We start from the raw sequence: 24,373 nt of genomic DNA, 5'->3' as shown, positions 1-24,373 counted from the left end.
AACGCACACACACACACGTGTGTGTACGCACACCCACATACATACAGTACTTACACACACACCCAACACACACCACCCATTCACAACCTTCCTCTGCCGTACAATACAGTCCTTGGGTCCGCTCTGAGACAGAGGAGCTCTCATTCCCTCCGTTGACCCCACCTTGCCCCCTCCCCCTCTCCCCCAACCCCTCACTTACCCCCCACCCCTCCACCGCCCTCCCCGCACCTTCCCCCACAACCAACCCAGTCCTTTGGTCCCCAGGGTGTAAGGGGGTCGTTGTAGTCATCCCGTAGCGAACATCAGAGGATCCGAGTCGCGCGCATCTGCTTTAGCGAGTCAGACTTCCCGACACGTGAATTTCCACGGCCAAAGTTACACGATTCGTAAAAAAATAATTTCTGGGTGATAGCGAACAACATAACAGGTCCCTATTGCTGATTTTACACCCAACAGCACGATATTTCACTTCGTTAAAGTATTGAAAGGGAACGGACGGACGGACGGACACATTAATCTATTGCAGGCTGATACACTCAGTTTACAACTTCGTTCCTACCAGTAAAACTACAATATATATGTTATTTTTTTACCAGGTAAGGCCGACTGAGCTTTGTAGCTCTTTTATTCAGAAGCAACCTGGCTATCACAAAGGATTGCCCAACAAAATTGCTTATCACGTGGGGATGTATAGTAGCAACCAAATACTCTAAACGCGTGTTTCTAAACACTAGCCTGGGTACACTAGTGCAGGTGATACGTCGGGTAGTGGAGGGAAATTCACAGCTCTACACGACACAACGAAAATACATCTATTACGAATCACCAGAGGTTTCCTTTGCCTCGTGCTCGTTCATCGTCAACCATCAGACCTGGTCAATCCACTGCTGGATGGAGGCCTGTGTGCGCGCGCGTGTATGTGTAGAGTCGGGAGCACAGCTGGTGCATCTGCCAGCCATTTCAATAAATGACCCATGGCACCTGGGTCTGTTCCGTGACCTCCTGCCAGCGAACATTCTCCACTTCACGTGGCCTCAAAAAGTGCACCTAGCATGGTACAGGCGCCGTGGTGAGGTCGCCGCCACTTAGTGGTGAACGGCGGTTGTTGTTGGAGAGCGGTAGTGTAGCGCGCATGCGCTACGAACCTGGCGAAACGAGTTCGATTCCAGCTCACGGCAAACACCAGTGACGATTATCAGAACCGGTCCTGGGCCTCCCCTAGGTCGACTCGGCCTCAAATTAGTACCTGTGTGGTGTGTAGTAAACATCGCCACTGGGGAGATAAAGGCGGCCGGGCGCTGTGCTGGCCACCCACCCCCTCGTGTGCCGTTCTGGTTTTCGTAGGTGCTCACTAACAGCACTTGCCCCAACAGTCTGCTAAGGCTACACGGGGGATCTTTGTCTTTGTGGAGACATGGACTGAAGCGGTAATATGGCCCAGGAGGTAGCGTGTTTTGCTGCTCGTTGCAGAGGTTCAGTTAGATTAACCAATTGGGATCACACGCAAGAGCAATATCGTCCCCCCCCTCCCCCCTACTGTGAAACTACACCAGGCTGTGTCTGTGAAGCACAGCAGTAGCGCCTTCCCTCGGTGAGTGTGCTGATGATTGAGTGATTGGGCGAGCCGGTGGGTGAGCGAGTGAGTGGGTGGATGACTGAATTCACGAGTGGGGTGGGTTGAGAGGGCGGGCGAGTGAGTGGATGAAGGAGTGATGAGGGTGAATGAGTGGATAGGTAGTTGAGTTTAGCGAGTGGATGAGCGAGTGAATTATCCGGTGGGTTGATAGAGTTGATGAGTGGCACTATACCCATCTGTGAAACACAGCAGCAGCGCATTCATTCGTGAAGATCACCCTGCGCTATGAGAATTATATCGCCAATATCAATTGTATTCGTTGGTTATATATGTAATAAAAAATATATTATTATTTCTGCCACTCGTTAAGTGCTACAGCCAGAGTCGCCTTAACCTTCGCACGTGCCCAATCATCGTCATCACGGCCATCGGCTATGCTCGATCCACCGTTCGCTGCGAGCCTCGCAACACATCGTTGGGGTGGGGGTCTCGTGGGCGGGGGCTATTTGACCATACTTCACCACGCCGGTCGGTGTGACTTTGTCGAAAACATCGGATCCTCGAGCAACCTACGTGTGCGCTGTGGCTGGCACGACCGTGCAACGATTCTGTTGCCCAGGTTCAAATCACGATCAGTGCGGCTAAGATGCTTGCGATTACCGATATAATGTCGCGTGTTTGCCGTTTCGAAGTCTGTGGGCCTCGTCGTGTGCTCACGGGGGGGGAGGAGGAGGAGAAAAATGAATCGACGTCGCGGCTCGTGTCTGGCCCGCGAGGTTCCACATTCTCCACACGCGCCACCGCAGTCTTTGCTAAACGCTGTTGCAGACCACGCGGGAGGCAGGGGTGCGTGTGTGGGAGGGGTGGTGGTGGTGCAGGCGCGTGGGGGTTGGCGAGGCGTGTGTGGTTGGTGGTGGAGAGAGAGCAGAGAGAGAGAGGCGAGAGAGAAAGGGGGGAGAGAGAGAGAGACTGGCGTTGGTGGTGATGGTGGTGGTGATGTTGGTGGGAGGTGTGGGCAGTGTTTGTGGGGGAGGAGGAGGATGGAGGGAGTAGAGGGAGGAGGAGGAGTGGGAATGGGAGGCGCAGGAGGGGTGAGCGCGGGTTGGGAGCGCTGGGGAGAGTGAGAGAGAGAGGGGGGTTGCATTGTGTCACTGACTTGCACAGAGAGAGAGAGAGAGACACACACACAGTCTTACTTCACTCGTGCAACTCCGCCGTTTTCTGTGCACGGACACGCAGAGGCATAGGATGACACGATGCACCATGGACACTCCGCCTAAGTCATCTCGCACCAGAGGCATTCTCTGCCACAAAGGTTGCGGGATATAGACCATTAAGATCATCATCATCATCGACGTCGTCATCACCAACATCGCCATCATCATTCATTATCTTCAGTAGCAGCAGCAGCATCATCAGCAAGCGGCAGGTCCTCCGCTCAGCTATGGAGCTGTCTCGGCTCACGCTGTGGCTCAGGATAGCGGTGGCTTTCCTGCTCTCTCTCGCTTGCGTCGCCACTGAAACGTGGGTGAGTGCACGTGTTTTTGGTTTTGCATTAGCGGCAGCGTTATCGTATTATCTCTTCGTTGTATTTGTGTGTGTGTGTGCTTGTGTGTGTGTGTGCGTGTGTGTCCGTCTAATCAACGGCGGGCGGGCGTGGTGCTGGCCAACCCACCCCTGCCGTGCGCCGTGCCGCCCCTTCAGGGGTGCTACTCGCGAACAGCGCTCGCCTGCAACAAAGTCTGTTGCAGGCGATACGCGCGGGGGCCTCTCGTCTTTGTCAGTCGGCTCGAAGTCTCCCTGAGCGAGGCCCGTTCACGCAAGAGTCTCAGAGGCTACCACAAAAGCAGGCGGCTGCTGGTGCCTGGCGAGCGCTACGATTTGAGACTGTCGGGAAATGCCAGACTCGGCATGGGAGGGTGGCCAGGCGATGGGGAAAAAAAAAACACGAAAAAAACTCAGCAATGGATCATTGAATCCGTCTGTACGGTGCTTTGCTGCCTGTTATCCCCTCCCCTCCCTCCGCCCTCGTATGTGCGTTGATGGAGTTTCTGCGCGATCGCCAGACTTGCATTCGTGGAATTGGCCGTGAACGTCCTCATGTCAGCTAGAACCTCCTGTGGGGAGCGGTGGCGCAGTGGTTAGCGCCACCGCGCAATTAACTCGGCCAAGCGAGTTCGATTCCCGGTCACGGGCGAGGGATATCTGAGCCGCCCCCCACGCCCCCAATTAAACCATCAACCTACACTAAGCAGCATGGTGAAGTATGGTCAAACAACCTCCAGGCCTTCATCCAGCAGTGTATTGGCACAGGGCTGTATATTGTACGTCAGTATGATTATTGTGCATCAGTGGTTGCTGTGCATGATCGCAATATTAAGCTTAATGGGTAGAAAATGAATACATGAGAGGCAGAGACCAGTGTCGTAAGAACATCCATTGTTGTGCTGCACTTATATGCTCCCGCGTGATACCCACCTCCACCACCTCTCCCCCCCAACCCGCAATGACCAGCGTGGTGAAGTATGGTCAAACAATCCTCCCCCCCCCCCACGACCCGCACGACGCTCATCCAGCAGTTGCTTGACTAAATGGGTCTTGGCATTTGCTTGTGCGTAAAAGAGAGTAGTTGAGTGAGCTAACAGCTCATGATGATGATAACTATATCGATTATAATGTTTTTGCAACTTATGACAATTCATTTGCCGATGATGACGATGATTACGATTATGGGTTGACGTGAATAGATTCTGATCGTGCTCGAGATCCCACTGATTGAAACATGCAGTTGTGCTTCGTGTGGACGATGATGACGATGATCGTGGTAGTGGTGATGGTGCTGATGATGACGATGATCGTGTTAGTGGTGATGGTGCTGATGATGACGAGGATCGTGGTAGCGGTGATGGTGCTGATGATGACAATGATCGTGGTTGTGGTGATGGTGCTGATGATGACAATGATCGTGGTTGTGGTGATGGTGCTGATGATGACGATGATCGTGGAAGCGGTGATGGTGCTGATGATGACGATGATCGTGGTAGCGGTGATGGTGCTGATGATGATCGTGTTAGTGGTGATGGTGCTGATGATGACGACGATCGTGGTAGCGGTGATGGTGCTGATGATGACGATGATCGTGGTAGCAGTTATGGTGCTGATGATGACGATGCATTTACGCAAACACGATCATGCTCAATGGCATGCTCATTGATGCATCCAGTCCCGACGATATCGATGATGAGACAATAGACGATGGTGACGTCACAATTATGGCAATAGTTGCGATCACGCTCGACACCGCGGGGATTAAGTATCAACACTTAGTGCCCATGGATTCCACGTGGTGGTGTCAGACCACGACGATGTCAAATAACGATGATGTCAGATCATGGCTACAATAATGATTGCATGTAATGATGATTTTACGTGATGATAACGATTATGTCAGATCATGATGTCAGATGATGATGACGACGAATTTACCAAAACGTGATCACAATCAATGTCTCGATGATATATAAAGGTTATAGCAGCAGTGAATCGATGACGAAGATGACGATGACATTGATAGCATGAGATTATGATGCATTTTCGGGAATAACTGATGATTCAGAACGAACATGTTATAGTAGCATTGTATCCGGGATGTTGATGATGATTATGGTGTCATCTCCAACAGGGTCTGGTGCATGATGCTAAGGAAATCACTTCCATCACTCGGCCAAGTCGTCTCAGGCACAACAGCAGCATCACCAGCAGCATCAGCAGTAGGATCAGCAGCGGATTCGAATCGCATTCTCTCGAAAATCAACCGACTCCAACTGCAATCACTCAGCAATACCCCGATGGTAAGTGCGTGTACGTGTGCATGGGTACACGTGTGTGTGTACACGTGTGTGTGTGTACACGCGTGTGTGTCCTTCATAGGTCGACTAAGCCTTAAACGAGTACCTTGTGCAGTGTGTAAACACCGCCACTAGGGAGACAAAGGCGGCCGGGCGTGAATCTGGCTACCCACTCCCCTGGTGTGCCGTGCCAGGCTTCATAGGTACCACTCGCTAACGGCACTTGCCACGGGGAGTAGCCAAACTTTGACGTGTATTCGCCTGCACCGATACATTTCCACAAAAATCAGCCACTCCGTTGAGATACCAATCGTGATGGCCAGGTCGCTTCTGAAACAAAAAGAGCTACACAGCTCAGTTGGCCTTCCCTGGTCAAGTAAACACAGTGGAAAGTGAGTTTAGTACATGGCCAAGCATCGCAATGTGGCAGGACCCTCCCGCAAAGGGAAGTCTTTGAGACTCGTTGAGTTGATACCTTTCCTGGGTACGTGTTCTATTCCACGGTTCCGCCGCTGGGGGGGGGAGGATGAATTGTCGACACCCTTGAGGTTCGTTGTGTTCTTTTATTGCCGTCGCTCGCACAAGAGAGGTCCGGTCTTGAACTTGACGCGGGTTCTTACCAGAGAGTGCTGGCGTCCAGCCACTCGTCCTCGCGGACAAAGCCGATTGATAGCCGACAGCAGCGCCACGTGGTTGAAACACGAGGGGTGTGAGATTTACCCTCTGTACAGGAGTTTCTTGTGAAGGCAAATGCACTGAGGAGAGATAAATAGAGAGACGGAGAGAGGGGGGGGCACGGGTAAAAATAGGCACATGGGGCGAGTCATGGACAACTACAACCATCACTCTGGTGATGGTTATTGTGATGGTGTTGGTATTGCTCTTGATGGTTGTGATGATGATGGTGATGGTGTTGATGATGATTGTGGCGATGACGATGGCTTTGTCATGATGGTGATGATCGTAATGGTCGTGATTACGATTCAAATGCTCATGATGATGGCGATCATGATGATAATGATGATTGTGCCAATAATGATGATGGTTGATGTGGCAATAATCAAGTCGATGGTGAAAACCGTAATGGACATAAGTTTAATGATGATGGTGTCAGTCTTCATTACAAAGACCATCATAATGATCAAGATGATGATGGTATTGATTGTGGTGGTTAAGATGATGATGGTGATGATGATGACAACGATAATCATTGTGTTGTCATGGCAATAATTATGCAAACAATACGGATTTGTAATTATCATTGAGATTATTCTAATGGATCATATTGATGATCAGAATTAGAATATTTGTTTCTACTGGAGGAATACGATGAGCTATAAAGCTCTTTTTCACAGCTTTCCAGTAGGGGCGGGTCAGAACGTGACAACATCAAACAACACGATATGAGTGCAACGTATAGAAAACAAATCACTTTTAAACAATATACGAATAAAACTAAACTATTTTTGATCTTGTCAGTGAAAGCCAACTGAGCTATTAGCTTATTTTTCAGAAGCGACTTGGCCACACATGATAGCTGGACGAAGTGGCTTATCGTGTGGACATTAATAGCAGTACAGTCATCTAAATAATCAAAGCTCATGTTTCATCGTCATCATCATGACGATGAACGGCATGATGATGATGATGACGTCCATCGTAGTGGCCAGCATGATTATTACAATGACAAGGATCATGGTGATGACGACGAGGATGATGACGATGGCATCATCATCATCACCGCCGTTGTCGCCGCCTTTAATGACAACAGATGTCGGGGTTGTTGTTTGTGGGGGGTGGGGGGGAGACTGATCTGGCACCCGGAACGACGTGGATGTGGCAACGCTGGGCCGGTACGCGCGTAGGACGTGTCCGGTTTCACGAGCAGCACAAGTGAGCGATGGGGCTGCTTTAAATTAAAATGCCAACCACTCCATCCAAACCAAACCAACCAACCAACACGCGCAACGCAATAATACCATCACATTAAAAAAAAATTCCAGCGTGCAATTTAACTGTAGCCCATGGGCGAGACAATGACACTTTTCATTCATTCTGTAGACTCCGAGTGACTGGCTCTCGCCATGAGACTGCCTCTGATTCAACCCCCGTCCCGATTAATGCGCACACGCAGTGTGCTTGCGTCGATGATGATGATGCTGGGTGTGGTTATTGTCACCATCATCACCTTCCTCAATACGATCATCATCGTCCCGACGGTCAAAGTCATCATCAACATTATTGTCGTGCACACATCAGTGTGAGACGCCAGTTGGACCCTGGGACAAGGTAGGTTCCAACTGCACAAATACGGAAGGCGACATCACAGCGATACACTCCGCTGCTCTTGACGCGGTTGTCTGGGCTTGAGCACCTGAATGTGACATTGTAGTGGTTGCTCTGCATCTACACATGAGCCATGAGAAAGAAGACGTAAAAGTAGTATGACTACCGTCGTCATCATCACCATCATCATCAGTATGATCACCACCATCATCATTATCAACGCCACCATTATCAACACCATCATCATCATGACAGCCTAAATAATACTAATCATAATAATCACTTTCAGATAGACATTCAGAGAGACCACGTGTTACCTACCTCGTCACTCACACCCATCACCACCTCGTCACACCTCTCCATCCCCACCTCGTCACCCTTCCACCTTGTCACCTCTCTTCACCATCCCAACCTCGCTACCCCTCTGCTCCCACCCTATGCCTAGTGAAACTATTATATGTTTTACTGTGTAAGGCCAACTGCGCTATGTAGCTTTTTTTTAAAGCCACCTGGCCACAAATGATAGCTCAGCAAAGTGGTTCATCATCATCTGGACCATTCATAGCAGCCACATAATCCAAACGCGTGATGCCGATTCTAAATGTGGAGGTGAAAAAAAAAAAACCGGAGCACCGGGATAGAAAAATCCGCGCGACCACGAGGAGAGATAGAGAGCGAGAGAGAGAGACACGAAAACTCCAAATATACAGCAGCCGCCAGGGTCGAGATCGAACCCACGAACCCTCCCGCATACCAGATCGAGGTAACTAACATCTCGCCACCCACCTCGTCACTCCCTCCCCACCACCTCGTCAACCCCCCGAACCCCCACAACCCTTGTCTCCTCCGGCAGACTTCGAGATGGTCTTACCAGTCGAGGTGGACGCTCGGGGCGCCGTGGTGTCTCCCGCCACTCGCCGCCGTCGACGCGCCTCGACCTCCTCGCTCGCCTCCTCCTCGTCGCCTCGCTACTACCGCCTGCGCGCCCACGGGGGCCGGGAGTTGCGGCTGTCACTGCGCCCCGCGCGCTCCCTGCTGGCGCCCGGCCTCACCGTCTCGGTGCTGGGCGCCGCGGGGAGCCCCCCGCGGACGCGGCCGCTGCGCGAGCGCGAACGGTGCTTCTACCGCGGCTCGGTGACCAGCGACGGGGTCGGGGATCGAACCGGAACGGCGGCGCTCGCCACCTGCGATGGGCTGGTGAGTGGGCGGGTTGGGCGAGTGGGCACGTGGGTGGGTGGGTGGGCGGGTGAGCGTGCGTGGGGGTGGTGAGTGGGCGAGTGGGTGGGTGAATGGGTAAGCGCGCGTACCAGTGGTGAGTGGGCGGGTGGGTGAGTGGGCGCGTGCGTGGGTGATTGGGCGCGTGCGTGGGTGAGTGGGTGAGTGGGTGAGCATGCATGCGTGGGGGTGGTGAGTGGGCGAGTGGGTGGGTGAATGGGTAAGTGTGCGTACTAGTGGTGAATGGGGAGTATGTGAGTGGTGACCCAGCGCGTGGTGAGTGGAGAGTGGTGAGTGAGTGGTGAGTGCACGCAGAGTTAATCGAGGTGATCTCGGAGTTAATTGTGTCTGTCATCGTGAACGCGTGATCTGCGTGTCCTGAACGGCGCGGGCCTCCCGATCGCTATCGGAGAGTTGATCCAATGTGGATGGAACTCTGGGGTAGAGCGATGTCGTTTCGTATGGGATCGACTTCTACCCCGGAGGAACCCGGCCACGCTCGAGACGAACCCCAACGCCTGGGGACGCCGTATCATTTAGACTTCACCACCATCAACATTGTATCGCGTAGACTCACGGCGAGTCCTATAGACCTTCTCACAGACAGTCCTATAGACTTGCTCATAGAGAGTTCCTTAAATTGGCTCACAAAGAGTCCCATAAACTGGCTCACAAATAGTCCCATTAACTGGCTCACAAATAGTCCCATAAACTGGCTCACAAAGAGTCTTATATACTGGCACACAGAGAGTCCTATAAACTGGCTCACAACGAGTCCCATATACTGGCTCACAAAGAGTCATATAAACTGGCTCACAAAGAGTCCGATAAACTGGCTCACAACGAGTCCTATAAACTGGCACACAGAGAGTCCTATAAACTGGCTCACAAAGAGTTATATATACTGGCACACAGAGAGTCCTATAAACTGGCTCACAAAGAGTCCCATATACTGGCTCACAAAGAGTCCTATATACTGGCACACAGAGAGTCCTATAAACTTGCTCACAGAGAGTCCCCATAGGCTTACCGAGAGCCCCATAAACTGGCTGACAGACAGCCCCATTGAGTGGCTCACAGAGAGACTCGACGATGCACAGAGAGACCCAGTAGACTCACCTCACGTACACTGCCTCGTCTCTCAACAACACAACCACGCGCACTGGTTTATGAACAGCGTCCTGAAGATGGAATCGCTATTCGAAGCGCTCCGTCAAATCCCACATTGTGCTGCGTTGTGAGTGAGCCAAATCCCCCCCCCCCCCTTCCCTTGCCTGATACGCCATGGAAGAACCGTGTCCGCTGATAAGCGGTCCCACTTCAGATGAATACATACTTTGCAGTCTTTATGTATCTCTATGAGTCTCCATGTATCTATGTGAGTCTCCATGTAACTCTATGAGTATTCATGTATGTCTATGAGTCTCAATGTAGCTCTGTGAGTCCCCATGTATCTCTATGAGTCTCCATGTATCTCTATGAGTATCCATGTATCTGTGAGTCTCCATGCATCTCTATGAGTCTCCATGTATCTCTACAAGTCTCCATGTATCTGTGAGTCACCATGTATCTGAGTCTCCATGCATCTCTATGAGTCTCCATGTATCTATATGAGTATCCATGTATCTCTGTGAGTCTCCATGTATCTACGTGAGTCTCCATGTCTATGAGTCTCCATGCATCTCTATGAGTCTCCATGTATCTATATGAGTATCAATGTATCTCTATGAGTATGCATATATCTCTACAAGTATCCATGTATCTGTGAGTCTCCATGTATCTCTACGAGTCTCCATGTATCTCTATGAGTATTCATGTATCTATATGAGTATCCATGTATCTCTATGAGTCTCCATGCATCTCTATGAGTCTCCATGTATCTCTACGAGTCTCCATGTGTCTCTATGAGTATCTATGTATCTCTATGAGTATCAATGTATCTCTATGACTCTCCATGCATCTCTACGAGTGTCCATATATCTCTATGAGTCTCTATGTATCTGTGAGTCTCCATATATCTATATGAGTCTCTATGCATCTCTATGAGTCGCCATGTATCTCTATGAGTATCCATGTATCTCTATGAGTCTCCATGTATCTCTACGAGTTTCCATGTATCTCTATGAGTCTCCATGTATCTCTATTAGTATTTATGTATCTCTATGAGTCTCCATGTATATCTATGAGTATTCATGTATCTCTACGAGTGTCCATGTATCTGTGAGTCTCCATGTATCTCTACGAGTCTCCATGTATCTCTACGAGTCTCCATGTATCTATATGAGTCTCTATGCATCTCTATGAGTCGCCATATATCTCAATGGGTCTCTATGTGTCTCTATGAGTCTACATGTAACTCTGTGAGTTTACATGTATCGCTATGAGTCTGTATGATTCTCTATGCGAGGTGAGTTTATTAAGATGTTGAGTCGGCTGGCCAGGATAGGGCAAAACCTCGCCCACTTTTCACCCAGCAAACTGAATAGCAGCGGACTAACAAGAGTCAATAACCTAACATTAACAGTGTCACTAACCTAACAATTGTTACTAACCTAACAAGTGTCACTAGCCTAACATTAACAGCGTTACTAACCTAACATTAACACGGACTATACATACTTTGTTAAATTTTATTAATTTATTTTTAGCGACTTGCTTATTTTTGCGTTTGACTCGGGAGCAGCAAAGACCAAGTGCTAATAACCAAACATTAAAACAATTACAATAAACATTTTATTGATTGTATTTGTTTATTTATGTTTAGTGATTTGCTTATCTTATCGATACTTTGCACTCCTGTTGTATTTTTTCGTTAAGTTTGTTGCTCTAACTTTCCGACTTCCCCCTGACTTTACATCTGTGAAAAGAGAGCTTCATAGCTCATCGGATTCCTTCATCCTCCAGTCTAAATAAAGATCATGATTCAATTAATCTTCTGAAGAGAAACCACATGGCCTCTGTCTCTGCTCAGTGGCTCAGATAACCGAGATGACCATGTGGCGAACACCACTGCCACTAATAATCCCTTCGTCGTCTCAGCATCTCCCCTTTCTCCATTTAAAACTATAAACTAATCTTTAAAAAAAAATTACCACGCAAGGCCCACTGAGCTATATGGCTCTTTTTCAGAAGCGATCTGACCCCAAACTATAACTCAACGAAGTGGCTTATCATCATGCGGACATGTATAGCCCCCAGCGAAATACTCTAAACGCGTGGTGTCGATTCTAATTGTGGAGGGGAAAAACCGGAGGACCCGAAGAAAAATCCACGCGACCACGGGGAGAGAGACACGCAGACCCTGTCAGGGTCGGAATCGAAGCCACGACCTCCTGTATACCAGGCGAGGTAGATAACATCTCACCACCGATTCTTAAATATGGTATTGTTAGTTTTAATATTAGATCAGTCACACTTTCTCTGTTCTGTTCTCCTATTGCCTGGGTGAAAAGTGAGTTAGTTGTTTGCCTAAATCCTGACTCAGCAACTTAATAAACTTAACCACCTAAAATAGAGATCGGGAAACACCGGTGCTTGTATTGTGAGATTTTTTAAAATAACATTTGGCCACGAATTCCATTCGCGATGAGACTTTGGGGGGGGGAGGGGGGGGGTCTTCGTGTGGGAGGAGGCAACTGGAGAGCCCGGAGTAAACCCAGCCCACGGGTGGAGGGAGAACCCTCAGCTGTGCCATCTCCTGGCCACATCTCGCGAAAAAATACTCAAACCCACAAAAATAACAATAATAACAACAGCAACGAATCGCGAAGCTTGACCTACATGAAACGAGCAGGGGCTCAAAGCCACTGCTGCTATCATTTTCATCATTTAAGATTTTTGATGGCCTAATTAATGCATACATAGCTTATATATATTGGAGACGCGCTCGTACAATCCCCCCACTCAATGTGTCAGCAACCGCAGGTGGCGCGCAGATTCAAGGCGGCAGAGACAGCAGTGGGGGGGGCGGGGGGACATTGAGCAGCAATTGCAGATGGAAGCGTGTTTACCCGCTCCCAAGATTCCCGGGTTGATCCCTGGTTTTTAAAGTTTTCGCCCTTCACCAACAGATGAATCTCATCGTCAGCGACATCATCAATACCACCGCCACCGATACCAACACAGCCGCCATTCGCCACTGAGTGACGATGACGTCACCACGGCGCCTGTGCCAGGCCAGGTGCACTTTGAGGCCACGTGAAGCGTCGAAGGCTCGCTGACAGGAGGTCACGGGTCAGACCCGGGTGCCATAGGTTGACTGACCGAGATGATTGGCTGATGCACCAGCGGTGCCCCCTGCTGTTGCATGTTAGCCGCCCGGCGCTCTGCTCGTTGTTGTGAGCGTCGCTCCTCTGCCCTCCGTCGTTGTTGGAGGGCGACTGCCTCCAACTGCCCAGAGTCTCCAGCACCGCCACCATGAGCCGTGGTCAATCCACTGCTGGATGATTTTTCTCCCTATCATCGCTATCATGTAAATTGCAATCACAAATCCCTCCGGATGTTATTCGTGCCACGTGTGTTCCATATAGTTTCCTGCATAATAAATAACAATACACAATTAGGGATGCGCCCGTAGCTTCGCACGCAGGCCGACGCTAAGCACAGTTAGCGAGTGCCTATTAAGGCCGGCGCAGCAACAAACCCGGCCGCCTTTGTCTCTCCATCGCTGATGCTGTCACGTTGCACCGTTTACTCATTTAGGGCTGAGTCAACCTTGGGGAGGTCCATGACAGGTTCATATACCACTTGCCACTGACAATATCCATGGCTGGGAATTGTATATGAATAGCTTCTTGTAATCCTAACCCGAGCCGCTAAGATCATTGCAGCTTGGGTGGCGTCTGTCTGGAAGCAAATCCTGGGTTCGATTCCATGATCTGGCGCCGTTCTGTGTAGACTTTTGTTTGTCTTCCTCCCCCACGCCCCTGTTCTCCAGTGAGTGTGTGAGTGAGTGTGTGAGTGAGTGTGTCAGTGTGTGTGTGAGTGTGTTAGTGAGTGTGTTAGTGAGTGTGTGAGTGAGTGTGTGAGTGTGTGTGAGTGTGTTAGTGAGTGTGTGAGTGTGTGTGTGTGGGTGTGTGTGTGAGTGAGTGTGTGTGTGTGAGTGTGTGAGTGTGTGAATGAGTGAGTGTGTGAGTGAGTGAGTGTATGTGTGAGTGAGTGTGTGTGAGTGTGTGAGTGAGTGTGTGAGTGAGTGTGTGAGTGAGTGTGTGAGTGAGTGTGTGTGTGAGTGAGTGTGTGTGTGAGTGAGTGTGTGAGTGAGTGAGTGTATGTGTGAGTAAGTGTGTGAGTGTGGGTGTGTGAGTGTGTGTGTGAGTGTGTGAATGAGTGAGTGTGTGAGTGAGTGAGTGTATGTGTGAGTGTGTGTGTGAGTGTGTGTGTGAGTGTGTGAGTGAGTGTGTGAGTGAGTGAGTGTGTGAGTGAGTGTGTGTGAGTGAGTGTGTGTGTGAGTGAGTGAGTGTGTGAGTGAGTGTGAGTGTGTGAGTGAGTGAGTGTGTGAGTGAGTGTGTGAGTGAGTGTATGTGTAAGTGTGTGTGTGGGTGTGTGAGTGAGTGTGTGAGTGTGTGAGTGAGTGAGTGTGTGAGTGAGTGTGTGTGTGAGTGAGTGTGAGTGTGTGAGTGTGTGAGTGTGTGAGTGAGTGTGTGGGTGTGTAAGTGAGTGTGTGAGTGTGTGAGTGAATGTGTGAGTGAGTGTGTGTGTGAGTGTGTGAGTGAGTGTTAGTGTGTGTGTTAGTGAGTGTGAGTGTGTGAGTGAGCGTGTGTGTGAGTGAGTGGTGTTTGTATTTTATCATCCTGTTCTGCAGAGTGTGTGTGAATTTCATTGAGTCTGAGTGTGTGTGAGTGTGTGAGTGAGTGTGAGTGTGTGAGTAAGTGTGTTAGTGTTAGTGAGTGTGTGTGTGTGAGTGAGTGAAGTTTGTGTGTTGTTCCCCTGCTTTCCAGAATGAATGTCACTGTGTGTGAGTTATGTTTGTATGTCCTGCCTCTTTTCTACAGTGTGAGTGAGTGATTGTGATTGCGTCTGAGTGTGTGTAAGCGTGCGTTTGCATGTTCTCCCCCGGCTCTCCAAAGTTAGTATGAGTAAGTGAGTGTGTGAGTGAGTGGAGTTTGTATATTATCTCCCCCTGTTCTGCAGAGTGACTGTGAGTGAGTGGAGTTTGTATATTATCTCCCCCTGTTCTGCAGAGTGACTGTGAGTGAGTGGAGTTTGTATATTATCTCCCCCTGTTCTGCAGAGTGACTGTGAGTGAGTGGAGTTTGTATATTCTCTCCCACCTGTTCTGCAGAGTGACTGTGAGTGAGTGGAGTTTGTATATTATCTCCCCCTGTTCTGCAGAGTGACTGTGAGTGAGTGGAGTTTGTATATTATCTCCCCCTGTTCTGCAGAGTGACTGTGAGTGAGTGGAGTTTGTATATTATCTCCCCCTGTTCTGCAGAGTGTGAGTGAGTGGCGTTTGTATATTATCTCCCCCTGTTCTGCAGAGTGACTGTGAGTGAGTGGGGTTTGTATATTATCTCCCCCTGTTCTGCAGAGTGTGAGTGAGTGGCGTTTGTATATTATCTCCCCCTGTTCTGCAGAGTGACTGTTAGTGAGTCGAGTTTGTATATTATCTCCCCCTGTTCTGCAGAGTGACTGTGAGTGAGTGGAGTTTGTATATTATCTCCCCCTGTTCTGCAGAGTGACTGTGAGTGAGTGGAGTTTGTATATTATCTCCCCCTGTTCTGCAGAGTGTGAGTGAGTGGCGTTTGTATATTATCTCCCGCTGTTCTCCAGAGTGACTGTGAGTGAGTGGCGTTTGTATATTATCTCCCCCTGTTCTGCAGAGTGTGAGTGAGTGGCGTTTGTATATTATCTCCCCCTGTTCTGCAGAGTGACTGTGAGTGAGTGGAGTTTGTATATTATCTCCCCCTGTTCTGCAGAGTGTGAGTGAGTGGCGTTTGTATATTATCTCCCCCTGTTCTGCAGAGTGACTGTTAGTGAGTCGAGTTTGTATATTATCTCCCCCTGTTCTGCAGAGTGACTGTGAGTGAGTGGAGTTTGTATATTATCTCCCCCTGTTCTGCAGAGTGACTGTGAGTGAGTGGAGTTTGTATATTATCTCCCCCTGTTCTGCAGAGTGTGAGTGAGTGGCGTTTGTATATTATCTCCCCCTGTTCTGCAGAGTGACTGTGAGTGAGTGGAGTCTGTGTGTTCTCTCCCCCTATTCTGCAGAGTGACTGTGAGTGAGTGGAGTTGGTATATTATCTCCCCCTGTTCTGCAGAGTGACTGTGAGTGAGTGGAGTTTGTATATTATCTCCCCCTGTTCTGCAGAGTGACTGTGAGTGAGTGGAGTCTGTGTGTTCTCTCCCCCTGTTCTGCAGAGTGACTGTGAGTGAGTGGAGTTGGTATATTATCTCCCCCTGTTCTGCAGAGTGACTGTGAGTGAGTCGAGTCTTTATATTATCTCCCCCTGTTCTGCAGAGTGTGAGTGAGTGGCGTTTGTATATTATCTCCCCCTGTTCTGCAGAGTGACTGTGAGTGAGTCGAGTCTGTGTGTTCTCTCCGCCTGTTCTGCAGAGTGTGAGTGAGTGGAGTTTGTATATTATCTCCTCCTATTCTCCAGAGTGACTGTGAGTGAGTGGCGTGTGTAGATTATCTCCCTCTGTTCTGCAGAGTGTGAGTGAGTGGAGTTGTATATTATCTCCCCTTGTTCTGCAGAGTGACTGTGAGTGAGTGGAGTGTGTATATTCTCTCCCCCTGTTCTGCAAAGTGTGAGTGAGTGGAGTTTGTATATTATCTCCCCCTGTTCTGCAGAGTGACTGTGAGTGAGTGGAGTTTGTATATTATCTCCCCCTGTTCTGCAGAGTGACTGTGAGTGAGTGGCGTTTGTATATTATCTCCCCCTGTTCTGCAGAGTGACTGTGAGTGAGTGGAGTTTGTATATTATCTCCCCCTGTTCTGCAGAGTGACTGTGAGTGAGTCGAGTCTGTATATTATCTCCCCCTGTTCTGCAGAGTGTGAGTGAGTGGAGTTTGTATATTCTCTCCCTCTGTTCTGCAGAGTGTGAGTGAGTGGAGTTTGTATATTATCTCCCCCTGTTCTGCAGAGTGACTGTGAGTGAGTGGAGTCTGTGTGTTCTCTTCGCCTGTTCTACAGAGTGTGAGTGAGTGGGGTCTGTGTGTTCTCTCCGCCTTGTTCTCCATGGGGGTTTCTCTTCCCATGGCTAAAACCATACCATGCACATCCCAATGCTGCTAAAAAATAACCCCTGCAAATTACTCATTTGGGATTACAGAGTAGTAACACCGCAATTTCCTGTAAATACTTAGCAAGACCCTCCTGAAAGAGAGTCCTAAGACTCAGTGAGACATTTTCTCACCTCCGATTAGAACGGTTAGCTACGTACGGTGCGAAAGAAGTTCAACACACGTTACTGGGTAATAAAGTATAACAATAGTATGGAAATCGTTGCATGACTCTTCCCGGTACAAACATATTTAGCCATACAAAGACAAAGATTCCCCGTATAGCCTGAACATACTGTCGGGCAAAGTGCTGTTAGCGAGCACCTTTGAAGGACGACAGGGCACACGAGGGCGAATGGGGGTGGGTGGCCAGCACCACGCCCGACCGCCTTTGCCTCCCTAGTGGCGATGTTTACACACCTCACCAGGTACTCATTTGAGGGCTGAGCCAACCTAGGGGAGGCCCAGGACCGGCTCAGACAATCGCCGCTGGTGTTGGCCGTGAGCGTGAATCGAACTCTGGCCGGCAGGTTTCCTAACGCAGCGCGCTAACCGCTGCACCACCACTCCCCACACGAGTACGCACAGACACAGAGAGCCACACAATCGCACGCATAAACCTACACACACGCGCACACACGCGTACGAGCACACACAGACCTACACACACACACGCGTACGAGCACACACAGACCTACACACACACACACGTACGAGCACACACAGACCTACACACACACACACACGCGTACGAGCACACACAGACCTACACACACACACACACACGCGTACGAGCACACACAGACCTACACACACACGCGTACGAGCACACACAGACCTACACACACACACACACACGAGCACACACAGACCTACACACACACAGACCTACACACACACACACAGACCTACACACACACAGACCTACACACACACACACACAGACCTACACACACACAGACCTACACACACACACACACGAGCACACACAGACCTACACACACACACACGAGCACACACAGACCTACACACACACACACGGTTCATACTCACGCGCTCTCACACGCACACAACGCTCTCACACGCACACGTGTGAGAGCGTTGGTTGACCCGCGGTGACCCCGCTCTCGGTGGGGGAGGTGGTTGGGGGGGTGTTGGTGGTATGGGGGGTGGGGTGTAGCCGGTCCCACACCATCACCAGCGCAGACTCATTCGTCTCTCGGCGTGGTCACCACGGCCCCATCGCGGCTAACGCGCAGCGCACCGCTCGCTCGCCCTCTCAAGCCACGGAGCCCCCCCCCAATCCTTTCTCTCTCTCCCCTCTCCAATTTCCTCTCCCCCGTCTACTCTCGCCCCTCTCCGCATGCCCCCTCTTTCTTTCTCGCCCCCCCCCCCATTTACTCTCTCTCCCCCTCTCTTCCATCTCTTCTCGTCTCTCCGCACCCTGTCATTTCACTCTCCCATCTCCTCCATCTCCCCTCTCCCCACTCTCCGTTCTCCCGTCTACTCTCACCCCTCTCCAATGTCTCTCTCTCTCTCTTCCATTTCCTCTCTCTCTCTCTCCTGTCCCCTGCCATCTCTCTCCACTCTCTCCCATTTCTTCTCTGCCATCTCTCATTTGCACCCCCCTCTCTCCCTTTCCCTAATCTATCCTCTCTCATCTCCACTCTCTCCGAACCGAACAACTCCCTCAACGAGAGATCAGCAGCGGAGAGTGAAGGGCAGAGTGGGAGGGGGTGAAAGTTGTAGAGGGGGCAGGGGAGAGAGCTAAAAAAGAGAGAGAGAGGGGAGAGAGGAGGAGGGAGTGGGGGAGGTGACGGCGGAGGTGAGGGAGGATGGGGGAGCTGGTAGGGAAAAAAAGCCTTGACAAATTATCTTCAAACACACACGCGCGCGTCGCTCTGTGGGAGGTCGCTCCCTCTGCTCTGCTTACCTCACGGTCTGGAATTCCCTCCAACCAGATCTCCGTACTGCTGAATAACTATTATCATTGTCATCATGAGCCGTGGTCTATCCACCGCTGGTTGAAGACCTCCCCACGCCATCCCCAGCGGTCCTGCGACGCCACAAATCCATCTCGCTGACGCACACGTGAGCCGTGATGCCAGTCGCTCCATCTCTGCGGCTGTGGTCAACTCTTCCCCTCTCTCTCTGCGCGTGTGTGGCGCGTTTCCGTGTGTGTGGCGCGTTTCCGTGTGTGTGTGTGGCGCGTATCCGCTACCTTTTGGGGCTGCCCCCCCCCCCCGTCACGAGACTCGTGACATCGTTGTGACGATATGTTTTGGTTCGGGGAGAGTGGGGTGCGCTCGTTGTGGATTCAGGGGTTCAATCTCTCATCCGGCAGACGTCGAGTCATGGATATTCTTTTTTCCACCCCCCACCCACCCCTAAAAAAAAACTAAACACACGCGATGTTGGGCTCAAGTCCAATACCAATCTCGGCACTGGTCTCTGCTGTCAAAGAGTGGCACATACACGAGCACACACGTGCAAAGACAAAGATCGTCCCATAGCCTCAACAGACTGTTGGGGCAAGTGCTGTTAGCGAGCACCTATGAAGGCCGTCACGGCACACGAGGGGGTGGGTGGCCAGCACCACGCCCGGCCGCCTTTGTCTCCCCAGTGGCAATGTTTTAGACCGCACCGGGTACTAAATTGAGGCTGACCACGACGTAGGGGAGGCCCAGGACCGGTTCAGATAATTGTCACTGGTGTTGGCCGTGAGCGGGAATCGAACTCGGTTCGTCGAGTTCATAGCGCAGCGTAGCGCTAACCGCTACACTACCGCTCCCGACACACACGTGCACACACAGGAGCACGCACGTGCACACAAACACGTGTTCGCATTAGCCAGCTCCTCGTGTGCCACTGCAATCGAATGTTTATCGGCAAATCTGTGCCTGTGTAATTGTTGAAATTCAACACATATGTTTAAAACTATCACGCAAGTGTTATTTTATTTTAGCAGGTAAGGCCCACTGAGCTGCTATTTAGTTATTTTTCTGAAGCGATCTGGCCACAAATTATAGCTCAACGAAGTGACTTAGCATCACGTATGCCTGCCTGCCTGTCTGTCCGTGTGTGTCGTCTGTGTGTGTGTCTGTGTGGTGTCGATGGTCCGCTGTGCTGTTGCGTGCAGTCAGGTCTGATCCGCACTCCCCACGGAGAATTCTTCATCTCGCCGCTCGTGCCCGAGACTCCGCGGAGGAACCGCCACCGCCACACTCGCTCCGCCACTTCTCCCTCCGGTCACGCGCCCCACGCCCTCTATCGCCGGCCGGACAGACACGGGGAGGACGCGCGGAGACGCGGAGAGGAGACGCGGGGACGCGGAGAGGAGACGCCGGGACGCGGACAGGAGACGCGGGGTCGCGGAGAGGAGACGCGGGGACGCGTGGAGGAGACGCGGGGACACGGAGAGGAGACGCGGGGTCGCGTGGAGGAGACGCGGAGACGCGGAGAGGAGACGCGGAGACGCGGGGAGGAGACGCGGGGACGCGGAGAGGAGACGCGGGGACGCGGAGAGGAGACGCGGGGATACGTGGAGGAGACGCGGAGACGCGGAGAGGAGACGCGGAGACGCGGGGAGGAGACGCGGGGACGCGGAGAGGAGACGCGGAGACGCGGAGAGGAGACGCGCAAGGAGCACTACTGCGGACGGCGCAAGAAATGTATGTAAGGATCGGACTTTTTCATAAATTTGCGACGCAGAGATGCAAATTCTCTCAGTCTCTGCCTCAGTAATCGGCTATCACAGAGACCCAGAGAGTATTCCAGATATCATTAGACCGCCTTTGCCAGTACCAAAATGTAATAATAGGGTTTTTCCCCTTTTTTCTGGCAACAAAACTGAAACCTTTTTACGAGGATTCATGTCTGCATTAACCACAATACCTGCAGTCAAAATGTAATCAGTTTCAAGGACAATGCATATATTATCATAGTATGTTTTTTGTTTTGCATTTTGACTGCAGGTATTGTGGTTAATGCAGACATGAATCCTCGTAAAAAGGTTTCAGTTTTGTTGCCAGAAAAAAAGGGAAAAACCCCTATTATTAGTATTCCAGATACCCATAGGCGATTATAGAGACCCAGACTATCACAGCGACCTATATATTATTAGAGATTCCAAGTCTCTCTCACTGTCTGACTCTGAATCGCCATTTCCAAGTAATATCAGGAGAAAAGCTGCTGGTAAAATCGAGCCTTTAAAATTATAACGAATGACATATTTCAGATGGATTGATGATCAATGCCCTTTATAGTTTGCTTTTTATTGTGAAGGAGCATTTACAGTTTGTACAATTGCAAATCGTATTGTTATTATGGTGTTATTATTATGGCAATTCATTATTAGATGCAAAACGCATTTAACGTGACTGATACCACCCACTGTGTATAATTGGAAACTCTTGGAACGCTTCCAGAATCGTTAACATGTGCATGCGTATTTTTGTATACAGATAGTGCATCATATGTGATATACTTACATATATTTACACGTGCGCGCACACGCGTATACCCTACACACACAGAGACAAAGATCCCCACCCGCCATGGCCTTCATCAGACTGTTGGGGCACGTGCTGTTAGCGAGCACCTATTGAATGTACGCCACGGAACACAAGGGCGTGGGTTGGCCAGCTCCATGCCCGGCCGCCTTTGTCTCTCTAGTGGCCATGTTTACGATCTGCACTGGGTACCCATTTCGCTCGTGCCAGGCCAGGTGCACTGCGAGGCCACGTGCATTGTCGCGGGCACACACGTACACACAACTTTGACAACGATCCCCGTATAGCCTTAACATACCATTGGGGCAAGTTCTGTAGGCGAGTGGCGCCTACGAAAGCCGGAACGGCATACGAGGGGTTGGGTGGCCAGCTCCACGCTCCGACAAGCCCACCCACCCACCAACACACCCACACACCCACCCACACACCAACACGCCCACACACCCACCCACACACCGACACGCACGTGCAACACTTACAGATATTTTTTTTTTCTTGAAGACCAATGTTTTTTAGAAAATCTGCTTTTTGTTTTTTTTAGTTTGTCGTCCTTTCCCCCACCGATTAGCGTGCGGTTGGCTGCTATACGGTGCGAAAGAAGTTCGACGTACATGCATTACCTACAGGACACCCTCATGAGAACATCCACCAAACTCCATCATCCACACCATCGATCACTTCCAGCGACAGACACATCGCCTCCGACGACTCCCACGCGGCCGCCGATGCGTAAAGCCAAACCCCCACACTTTACCCCCCCCCCCCACTCTCCTCCAACTGGACCCTCCCCCCTCCCAAAAAAAAACAACCCCTCCTTGGAACAGACGCGCCGAGACCACCTGGCAAGGATGCGTTCATCCACCCGGACGAATTCCCCTTCCTGCCCGCGGGAAAGTCTCCCCACGGATCCCCGGGGCTCGTGTCTCGGGAGAGGGGAAGGCGGTCGCCCGTGAGCGCACGGCCGAGCCGCCGCGGAGAGGCCACGGTTGAGACCCTAGTGGTGGTGGACCCACGAATGGTGGCCAACCACGGGCGCGCGAGCGTGTCCACCTACGTGCTGACCATCCTCAACATCGTGAGTGGGAATACGGAATATTTCTGTCGGCTGGCGGAGGAGGTGGAGGAATCCAAAGATCTATGAAGCTCTTTTTCACACATGTCCAGTGGGGCTTGGGGGGGGGGGTCGGCAAGTTTCAACAACAAACAACGATATCAGTGCAAATTAGAGAGAAGGTAAACCAGTCGCTGCAACAAATACATCAATATCACGAGTACAAACATTTATGCCGATTTGTTAATAACAGGTACAATCTTGGCCAAGGCAGCAAAAAAAATAAGTGGTGACGATCCCCAGCCTGGAGAAGAGTTGGTGTAGCTATTGGTGGTGGTGGTGGTGGAGGCTATACTCTACTGCTGCTGCTCGACGTGACTGTCTGTAGTACAGCACTGTTGTGGAGGGCAGCAGTGAGGGGATTGGCGGATCACCGCACACAGGATGGCTAAATGTTGCGATTGACATAATCGTCCGTCCCATCTGTACGGCGTAGAGCTATGCCGCTCCTCGCATGCCTGGGTGCTTTTTTTGTCTCCAGGTGCTCCGATTATCCCTCCACGATGGCTAGGAGATGTTAACTACCTCGACTGGTATACCGGAGGTCGTGGGTTCAATCCGAGACCCTGACGCCTGCTGCTGTATATTTGAAGTTTGCGTGTCTGTCTCTCTTTCTCTCTCCCCGTGGTCATGTGGATTTTTCTCCGGATCCTCCGGTTTTTTTCCCACCCACATTTAGAAACAACATCACGCGTTTAGAGTATTTGACTGGGGCTACACATTTCCACGTGAGGATATGCCACTTCGTTGAGCTATCTTTTGTGGTCAGATCCCTTCTGTACAAGACCTATATAGCTCAGTGGGCATTTTTTAAAAATAATAAACAGTGCAGTGATTACTCTTTGTTTCTTTCGGTAAAGTCACGTAGAAAGAAATAAAATAAAAATAATAGAATACGACGTTTCGATTGCAACACAAGCAACCATCATCAGGTACAAATGATTGAGAAAGCAAACCTAGTAAACTTGGAAATATAATGCAACACAACACAGAGAGTCGGCCAACAAAACAGTGAACACCCCACGTTCCTCCAAAGATTGCTAAATTTGAGTTTAGTGCAATGGTTGGCTGAATAAATTGCTTTTAACATCTCAATATTTAGAGAATTGTAGATCAGTTGTCGGCAGCGCTGGCAGCAACTTTCCAGCTCGCATCTGTGAGGTTCCTACTCGGCGATTGTGAAAATCAATTTGCATGAATGACCCCCCCCAGCCCCCCACCCCCCACTTTCCCCAGCCCCCACTTGACAGCCCCCCAACTCCTCACTGTCGCTTCATCTCTACGTCCTTTGCAGGTGTCCAGCCTCTTCCGGGACGGGACTATAGGAAGCAACATCAACTTGGTGGTGGTGGGACTCGTGCTGCTCGAGGAGGATCAGGTGAGTAACTCGTGGGTCCGTAGCTGGGAGTCAATCGATCGATCGAGCCTTCATTTCTACGGCACTAGTTCGTGCAAACGATGCAATTCAACGTGCCGTGCAGGTAAAAGAAACACACTGTTAAACGACTAAAATCGCAAGAACAGTAAAAGCAATTTTCAGACGAAATACAATCGAGTTATAATAAATTACCGAGAACAGCACCGCTCACAAGCCTAGGTTCGACTC

General features: G+C 50.5%; 1 protein-coding gene and 1 long non-coding RNA gene across 3 annotated transcripts in view; one reads left to right on the top strand and one right to left on the bottom strand.

Moving 5' to 3' along the window:
* Nucleotides 1–2,699: 2,699 nt before the first annotated feature.
* The window catches only part of LOC116944042 (A disintegrin and metalloproteinase with thrombospondin motifs 16-like), a 64,229-nt gene continuing 42,555 nt past the window's right edge, over nt 2,700–24,373 (top strand). Inside the window, exons 1-6 of one of the 2 annotated variants that reach the window (XM_076068238.1) lie at nt 2,700–3,100; nt 5,259–5,427; nt 8,564–8,907; nt 20,285–20,816; nt 22,481–22,731; nt 24,062–24,145. In XM_076068238.1, coding sequence (XP_075924353.1) covers nt 8,572–8,907; nt 20,285–20,816; nt 22,481–22,731; nt 24,062–24,145 — 1,203 coding nt within the window. In that variant the 5' untranslated portion in view covers nt 2,700–3,100; nt 5,259–5,427; nt 8,564–8,571. Of the gene's footprint in view, nt 3,105–5,258; nt 5,428–8,563; nt 8,908–20,284; nt 20,817–22,480; nt 22,732–24,061; nt 24,146–24,373 lie in introns of both variants that reach the window. The other variant, XM_032957434.2, reaches the window with a different exon arrangement.
* On the bottom strand, nt 5,974–20,080 carry LOC142925343 (uncharacterized). Its single transcript, XR_012942315.1, has 3 exons — nt 19,079–20,080; nt 8,582–8,688; nt 5,974–6,179 (listed from the first exon to the last, which is right to left on the bottom strand). It is a non-coding gene; the product is annotated as an uncharacterized LOC142925343 (long non-coding RNA).

This window comes from Petromyzon marinus, chromosome 20 (genome assembly GCF_048934315.1).
Source record: "Petromyzon marinus isolate PM22_M1 ecotype Great Lakes invasive population chromosome 20, UKy_Petmar_22M1.pri1.0, whole genome shotgun sequence".
Taxonomy (NCBI): Eukaryota; Metazoa; Chordata; class Hyperoartia; order Petromyzontiformes; family Petromyzontidae; genus Petromyzon; species Petromyzon marinus.
This window is presented reverse-complemented; position numbering and strand designations above follow the sequence as displayed.